The following is a 9,000-nucleotide window of genomic DNA, read 5'->3' as shown; positions in this document are numbered from 1 at the left end:
AATAACGATTAAAATTTTGTCGTGTCAGCTTTTACGAAGTATGTAAAGGTAGGGAAACCGTTTAAAAAGAAACCTTTTATTATATATGTTTAACTATTAACTATTTTTTTCAATGGTTTCCAAAAATCACGTGTACACAATATCTAAATCTATCTTTTGTACAAGTTTAGGAAAGCCTTGAATCCAAAGTTAATTTTTGATGTTGTTTATTTGTATATTTGTTTATATTTATAACCTGAAACCTGAGACCTGGAACCAAATTTCAAATATTTGTCAAAAAAGTTCCAATACGTCCGGCGTGAAGAAATGTGGGAAAGGATGTGAATATTCGAGCAATTTTACAAATTTTGGGTGGAAGGGACCAGGATAGGGCAAAATAGGAAGTCGGGGGATGCAAGATTTAGCTGCAATCACGCAACTAGAAAGTTTGTGTGGGGTTGGTTCGAGGTTGGTTTGGATTAGATATCTTCATCTACCAAAACGGAAATTATTATCTTCTATATCATAATTTAACCATCTCCCCGTTTCCCGCGCATTTACCCCCACCCTCCCTCGCCCCAAGAGCGCCGCACCTACAACTTCGCGGATTTTCCCCAACGTATTTGTGAATTTGTGCCGGACCGGCTCGGGTTCTCCAGGCGGCCTAGCTCTGCTCGTTTCCCGTTGAAACTACTCAAGACGACACTTCTCTCTGCTCGACCCGACACTGCTCAAGACACGGTTTAGAGAGTTGGAGACACCCCAATCCGTAGTAACCATCCAATATCAGGACGGAGAGTACATAGAGCAACCAAGATATAGTTAAAGTTCCTTCTCCCCGTTTATAGTTCATCTAGTTCATCTTAGAGTGGATAAAAATAAGAATTAAATCTTGCTTCCCAGAAAGAAAGTTTTAGAATAAGAAAGACAAAACTTATTAAAACTTTTAAACATTTAGTGAAAATGAAAAATTCATAAAATTCTACAAAAAGTTTGAAAACTCACGATGGAGAAATTTTTTTGTATTTTTCTTCTTCAAATTCTTCTTAGCAATGGATTACAGGTAATTTAAATAAATAATATTGAACCTAAAAAATTAATGAGCGATTATTGATTAATGATATAATTATGATTAATTATAATAGTGGATTCACTGAACTCAATTATCTATTATAAACTTTACTTATTTAAAATTGATTTAAACAAACTCATTTTTGCAAAGTCTTGACCAAACTTCAATTAAGTGGTCTGAAAAGCGGGGTTAAAAAACTTAATGGGTTCGGGCAAAAACAAATGCTTATAGATTGACTTAAACTCGTGTATTGTCTATGAAATAGGTTTAGTATTGAGGATGATTAGCCATTATTATCTATAAAGGTGGACCTAAAATATTATATGAAAAATTGTTTGGAAATTAATTAATTCTTCCTAGGACAGAATTGTAACTAGGTATGGTGTATACAAGATCTAATTCTTTATCTAAATAAAACTGATTCATATCCAAATAAGAAACTTCATTTTTTTGGCAAATGAATATTGATTTGTCCTGAATAGGCTTAACAAAAATAGTTATAAAGCCTTGATAAAGGTCAAAGAAGCTTATTACTCTTCTCAAACTCTAATTTTCAAATCATTATGTCTTTGCAACCTAATATCGTCAACCTATATTTCAATCAATGAATTGTGTTGGATCAAAGAGTCATAGTTTAAGATATCGGAAGTTTACACTATCGGTTGCGACACCATCTGGTTGCGAAGATATATAAAAGGATTAGAATATTAGAGTTTGAGGCGGGAGTTAAGTTACTTTAATTGAAGACGCTATTTACTCTACAGAAACATCAGATAAAACTCATCGTTATAGTCTAATCATGATTTATCCTATACCCCATTCAATTTGTTGCCGAATGGTCTTTTTCATTGACACTTTGAAGCCTTACTCCAGAAAATTTAATATTCTATACTTAAACAAAGACGAACATTTATTCTTTTAATTTATTTCATTGTTTAAACAGGATAAATTATTGTAGGATTGGTTGGAGCAACCTGGATACACGGAGGTGAACCCCGGAGGAGAAACTGTCCTAGGGTGCAGGGTATCCAACAAGAAGGGGGAGTGTAGGTGGGAGAGGAACTCCCAACCTGTCGGGATGTACAAGGGGAAGATTGAGTGGGCAGGGAATAGAGAGGAAGGGGACTGTTCACTCCGTGTCCTAGCCGCAGAGCTCCAGTATGATAATGGAGACTGGGTGTGCCAGGTTACAGCCTCAAGCTTCCACGAGAGGGATACACTCATCTCGAACCCAGCTAAACTAGTTGTAAGAGGTAAAATATTCATAAAGTTAAAGATGAAGTAATTAATAGAAGGAAGAGAATGTAAGCCATGTTCATCCCCTTTTTGATTTTAAGATGTTTCTGAAAACTCTCTGTATAAGGAATGTCATTGTATGGTTCTAAATTGGCGAATAAATGAATATAAAGGATGAATATCATTGTATGGTTCTAAACTGGTGAATTAATGAATATAAATGATGAATATAATTGTATGGTTCTAAACTGGTGAATAAATGAATATAAAGGATAAATATAATTGTAAGGTTCTAAACTAGTGAATTAATGAATAAAAAGGATGAATATTATTGTGTGGTTCTGAACTAGTAAATAAATAAATAAAAAGGATGAATATCATTGTATGGTTCTGAACTAGTGAATAAATGAATATTAAGGATGAATATCATTGTATGTTTCTAAACTAGTGAATTAATGAATATAAAGGATGAATATTATTGTATGGGTCTAAACTAGTGAATTAATGAATATAAAGGATGAATATTATTGTATGGGTCTAAACTAGTGAATTAATGAATATGAAGGATGAATATTATTGTATGGGTTCTAAAATAGTGAATAAATAAATAAAAAGGATGAATATCATTGTATGGTTCTGAACTAGTGAATAAATGAATATAAAGGATGAATATCATTGTATGAATCTAAACTAGTGAATAAATGAATATAAAGGATGAATATCATTGTATGGGTCTAAACTAGTGAATAAATTAATATAAAGGAAGAATATTACTGTATGGGTCTAAACTAGTGAATTAATGAATATAAAGGATGAATATTATTGTATGGTTCTAAACTAGCGAATTAATGAATATAAAGGATGAAGATTATTGTATGGTTCTAAACTAGCGAGTAAATGAATAGAAAGGATGAAAATCATTGTATGGTTCTGAACTAGTGAATAAAGGAATATAAAGGATGAATATCATTGTATGGTTCCAAACTAGTGAATAAATAAATATAAAGCATGAATATCATTGTATGGTTCTAAACTAGTGAATAAATGAATATAAAGGAAGAATATTACTGTATGGGTCTAAACTAGTGAATTAATGAATATAAAGGATGAATATTATTGTATGGTTCTAAACTAGTGAGTTAATAAATATAAAGAATGAATATTACTGTATGGGTCTAAACAAGTAAGTTAATGAATATAAAGGATGAATATTATTGTATGGTTCTAAACTAGTGAATTAATGAATTTTAAGGATGAATATTACTGTATGGGTCTAAACTAGTGAATAAATGAATATAAAGGATGAATATTACTGTATGGTTCTAAACTAGTGAATTAATGAATATAAAGGATGAATATTATTGTATGGTTCTAAACTAGTGAATTAATGAATATAAAGGATGAATATTATTGTATGGTTCTAAACTAGTGAATTAATGAATATAAAGGTTTCATATTATAGTATGGTTCTAAACTAGTGAATTAATGAATATAAAGGATGGAGTAAATATTTTCTTATGTTGAAGTATACACTTGATATTCAACCATCCAATAGATTATTAAATACACAAAAGGCATTCTTTATCTATCTATCTTTCTCTAAATATCTATCTATCCAACATGCTCCTTCTCTAAATATCTATCTACATATCCAACATTCTCCTTCTCTTAATATCTATCTATCTATTCAATATTATCTTATCCAAAATTTGTTAATTTTGATATTTCAAACTATGAAAAAATTAAAGATTAGACAATCAAATTGCAAAGATATTGGGATAAGAAATTCATAGTTTTAGTCAAGTGATCAATTCATTTTCAAATAGGGTAGTTATCAAGGTTTAAAGACAGTCTGTCAGTCGATTCTTTAATTTGTAATTTTTAATGGAACACCCTGTTCTATCGTTTTTTTTTTGTTCACCCTGTTCTCTTCACTTGAGCTAAGCTGTTTAGGGACTTCTTTACATTCAAGTATACTTTACATTTCTTAACAAAAAGTTCTTAGTAGCTTGATATATAAAAGAGGGTTAATATCCTGTCAAAACAATATTTTTCACGGATAAACAATTCAGCATATTGATAACATTTGCCTTAACAAGGGAATTGAAAAAAACAGCTGGACAAAAATTAGCATTTTTTGGGGAAAATTATTTTATTGTATATCTATCTATCTATCTATATATCTATCTCACTATCTATCTATCTATCTATCTATCTATCTATCTATCTATCTATCTATCTATCTATCTATCTATCTATCTATCTATCAATCTATCTATCTATCTCCTAGTTGCCCCTGCCCGCGTCTACCTGCGTGTGCCCGGTGAGATGACCGGTGTCCAAGGTGACCTGGTGGCTGCTGCCGGAGAGGAACTAGAGGTCGAATGTGTGGCAGGTAACAAACAAATAATATTAATGAAAAAATAAAAGAATCAATTTTGTAATCCTCATAAAATTACATTTTAATTGTTATTTTATCTTATTTCATGTTACATGTTATCTTATATTATTGTTGTAGGCGGTCGTTGTGTCGTTGTGGCCGGTTGGTTCTACAGTAGACGGTTGCTGTTGTGGTTGGTTATACAGTAGACGGTTGCTGTTGTGGTTGGTTCTACAGTAGACGGTTGCTATTGTGGTTGGTTCTACAGTAGACGGTTGCTGTTGTGGTTGGTTCTTTAGAAGACATTTGTTGTGGTTGGTTCTACAGTAGACGGTTGCTGTTGTGGTTGGATCTTTAGAAGACAGTTGTTGTGTTTGGTTCTACAGTAGACGGTTGTTATTATCGTTGGTTCTATGGTAGACGGTTGTTATTATGGTTGGTTCTGTAGTAGACGGTTGTTGTTGTGGTTGGTTCTATAGTAGACGGTTGTTGTTGTGGTTGGTTCTATAGTAGATGGTTGTTGTTGTGGTTGTTTCTATAGTAGACGGTTGTTGTTGTGGTTGGTTCTATAGTAGACGGTTGTTGTTGTGGTTCATATTTCATATTTCATATTTTTATTCAACTACAAAGCACGAGATAATACAAATAAAAAAATCACAATTTACTATGTAGTTTGGACCCGCCTAACCAGAGTAGGTTGTTTTAATTGGTTGTTTAATTTCTGTTTTACTAGCTCTATGCAATGAGCAGAAATGGAGCTGCTACCCAGCTGTTCATCACTTTTGATGATGGATGGACTGCCAGGTTTTGGTTTTTGACAGGAGAGGATGAGGTTTCCTTTTAATTGACGCTGTTATGATTAATCTAGGTCGTCCTCACATTTTCTAAGCTGGTTTTTTATCTCCTTCTCTTCTTGCTTCTGATATCTCCTTGCTCAGTATAACCACAATTTCAACTAAATGGTTTAGAATTGTACCAAAACTAGATTTTTCAGGTTGTATTGTGGTTCTTTCTATAGTAGACGGTTGTTGTTGTGGTTGGTTCTATAGTAGACGGTTGGCTAGTTCCTGAAAGACTTTCCTTGTTACCAAGTTGAAGAAAAAATCTCGCTTAATTCAGCGGATATCGAAAACCGATGAAAGAAAATCTTGCGAGGATCATTTATTTAAGAATTTTACCATTTATTATCTGAACCTATTTACAGGGGAAATTTAGTCTTTTATTCTCGGAAATTATATTTATAAATTATCAGGTCTAAAATATTTTTTAATAAAAACTCGATATTGGAACTTACTTCCGTCTTTTTTTATTGCTTCTTTTATCCGAATAAAACTAGGACTGAAGTGGTATTCCTGATTCATATTTCTAAAGTAAATGTAGCTGATTAACATTTTGTGTAGATAGTTGGGACTGATTGGTTTCTTTCTCTTGTTTGTTTCACCACAGACCAATTTCAACTAATTAGGAAGGGAGGGAGGATAAAAGTGAAGGAGGGGATTACTAGAAATAGAGGGATGGAACTTTGTAAGAACGGGGGGGGGGGTTAAAGTGCTGAGGTTGTAAGGAACTGATCAAACTGTTCTGAAGAACTAAACAGAATTCCAAAATCTGAAAAATCTTTTCAAAGTTTACACAATAGATATAACATGGTATGAGGGGTAAAGTTAACAAATGTCATTATAAACTTTAAAACCACTTGTTTCAATTTTTTAGAAATAGATGGTACATTTTCAGAAAAAGATGGTACATTTTTTGAAATAGATGGTACATTTTTAGAAAAAGATGGTACATTTTTAGAAATAGATGGTACATTTTTAGAAATAGATGGTACATTTTTAGAAATAGATGGTACATTTTTAGAAATAGATGGTACATTTTTAGAAAAAGATGGTACATTTTTAGAAATATATGGTACATTTTTAGAAATAGATGGTACATTTTTAGAAAAAGATGGTACATTTTTAGAAATATATGGTACATTTTTAGAAATAGATGGTACATTTTTAGAAAAAGATGGTACATTTTTAGAAATATATGGTACATTTTTAGAAATAGATGGTACATTTTTAGAAAAAGATGGTACATTTTTAGAAATATATGGTACATTTTTAGAAATAGATTGTACATTTTGCAAAAAATATGTGGTACGTTTTTTCAGCTAGGTGGTACATTTTTCAAAAAAATGGCACTTTTCCAATACAAATTTGCACATTTTCCAATACAAATTTGCACATTTTCCAATACAAAGGAACTGAGTTTTTGCCACAAACTCAAAAAGTCTAATCCCTATATTTCTCCTATCTAAAGATGTTAACCTTTGATATTTCAAACTATGATTATTTGATCTACCATAATTCATGATTTGAAAGATCAAAGGTCTACAGCATACGGTTCCAAAGATTAGAAAATAAAAGTTTGTGGCAAAAACTCAGTGCCTTTGCACATTTTTCAAAAATAGGTGGAACAAAATGTAATTGTTTTTAAAGTTCATATTTTACTTCTCATATTTTGAGTCCGCAGCTTTTTGCAATTTTTAATTTTTAATTAAAATTTATAATATTATTTTTCTTTTTTCAGAAGGAGGGAATCCAGCTCCTCAGCTGGTCTGGTACTTTGGGTCTAAGGTGTGGGAGGGGAGGGGGGAGGTCTTGGAGGAGGGGGCGGAGAAGGAGGGAGAGACTAGCCTTCTCGTCTCCAGGGTAAGGATCCCAGTCTCCAGGGAGGACCACGGAGCAGAGGTGAGGTGCGAGGTCAGGCACGAAGCGCTGGTCAACCAGGAGACAATGAAAGGAGAGGCCGTTCTAGATATTCATTGTAAGTATTATCATAGATAGATAGATAGATAGATAGATAGATAGATAGATAAATAGATAGATAGATAGATAGATAGATAGATAGATAGATAGATAGATAGATAGATAGATAGATAGATAGATAGATAGATAGATAGATAGATAGATAGATAGATAGATAGATAGATAGACAGACAGACAGACAGACACCAAGACAGACAGACAGACAGACAGACACCAAGACAGACGGACAGACAGACAGACAGACAGACACCAAGACAGACAGACAGACAGACAGACAGATAGACAGACAGATAGATTTTTCCTCTCTTTTCATTAATCCGTCTCAGTTTTATACTTTTCTTTATTTTAGATTTTACTGTTATACTATTCTTTATTTTTCATCTGGTTTAAAGTCCTCTAGTGAACATTTTTTTTATTTTTAAGAGATCTATATATCAGTCTTTCTTTGATTGTCAAGTTAATCTCTTGTTATTAAATGCCCAGCAAATGTTATAGAGTCTGGAGTTTATAAGCTGTGATTGAACTTAAATTTCATATTTTGTATTTAAGTTGAGTAAAAACTGCTCTTAAGTTTGAATAAATGTATTAAGTTCGACTTTCGGCATTAGGTACTTGGATACTTTCTTACCAGCGCGCGTCTCTAAATGATAAAAATTCAAAGACTTTAGTTTTAAATCTCAAAAACTGTCAGAATTACTTTTATATTTTTTTGGAACATATTCTGTTATATCGTTTCCTTCCCTCATATTCCAGTTGTATCCTTTCATTCCCCTCATATTCCTTCTGTTGTATCCATTCCTTTCCTCATATTCTGTTGTATCCATTCCTTTCCTCATATTCTGTTGTATCCATTCCTTTCCTCATATTCTGTTGTATCCATTCCTTCCCTCATATTCTTTTGTATCCATTCCTTCCCTCATATTCTTTTGTATCTAGTCCTTCCCTCATTTTCCAGTTGCATTTATTCCTTCCCTCATATTCTGTTGTATCTAGTCCTTCCCTCATTTTCCAGTTGTATTTATTCCTTCCCTCATTTTCTGTTGTATCCATTCCTTCCCTCATTTTCCAGTTGTATTTATTCCTTCCCTCATATTCTGTTGTATCCATTCCTTCCCTCATTTTCCAGTTGTATTTATTCCTTCCCTCATATTCTGTTGTATTCATTCCTTCCATAATTTTCCAGCTGTATCCATTCCTTCCATAATTTTTTCTGTTGTTTCCATTCATTCCCTCATTTTTCAATTGTACTGTACTGTATCCATTTCCTTCAGTTGTACTATACTGTATCCATTTCCTTCCTAACTCCCATTTCGTCCTAATTTCATCGTTTCTCTTTTTGTGAATGTTTATCATTAAATATTTGTGAATTTATATTCTTGGGTTTCAAATATTTAATTCCCTAGCGGGGAACCTTAAAATATTCATTGCAGGGGTGAATATACTTTAAACAACTTAAACTAACATGTAATTAACATTTGAAATAGGGAGGGGATGAAATGATGATTAGGACGGGCAGA

The 9,000-nt window shown here is 32.5% G+C and overlaps 1 protein-coding gene across 2 annotated transcripts in view; it reads left to right on the top strand.

Moving 5' to 3' along the window:
- The first annotated feature begins 827 nt into the window (after positions 1 to 827).
- The window catches only part of LOC111711156 (hemicentin-2), a 14,651-nt gene continuing 6,478 nt past the window's right edge, over positions 828 to 9,000 (top strand). For both annotated transcript variants that reach the window (XM_023485426.1, XM_023485427.1), the window contains exons 1-4: positions 828 to 1,042; positions 2,010 to 2,304; positions 4,578 to 4,682; positions 7,245 to 7,481. In XM_023485426.1, the coding sequence (XP_023341194.1) occupies positions 986 to 1,042; positions 2,010 to 2,304; positions 4,578 to 4,682; positions 7,245 to 7,481 (694 nt within the window). In that variant the 5' untranslated portion in view covers positions 828 to 985. The remainder of the gene's footprint in view (positions 1,043 to 2,009; positions 2,305 to 4,577; positions 4,683 to 7,244; positions 7,482 to 9,000) is intronic.

This window comes from Eurytemora carolleeae, unplaced genomic scaffold (assembly GCF_000591075.1).
Source record: "Eurytemora carolleeae unplaced genomic scaffold, Eaff_2.0 scaffold239, whole genome shotgun sequence".
Classification (NCBI taxonomy): Eukaryota; Metazoa; Arthropoda; class Copepoda; order Calanoida; family Temoridae; genus Eurytemora; species Eurytemora carolleeae.
The sequence above is the reverse complement of the archived record's forward strand: the minus strand, read 5'-3'. Positions and strand labels throughout refer to the sequence as shown.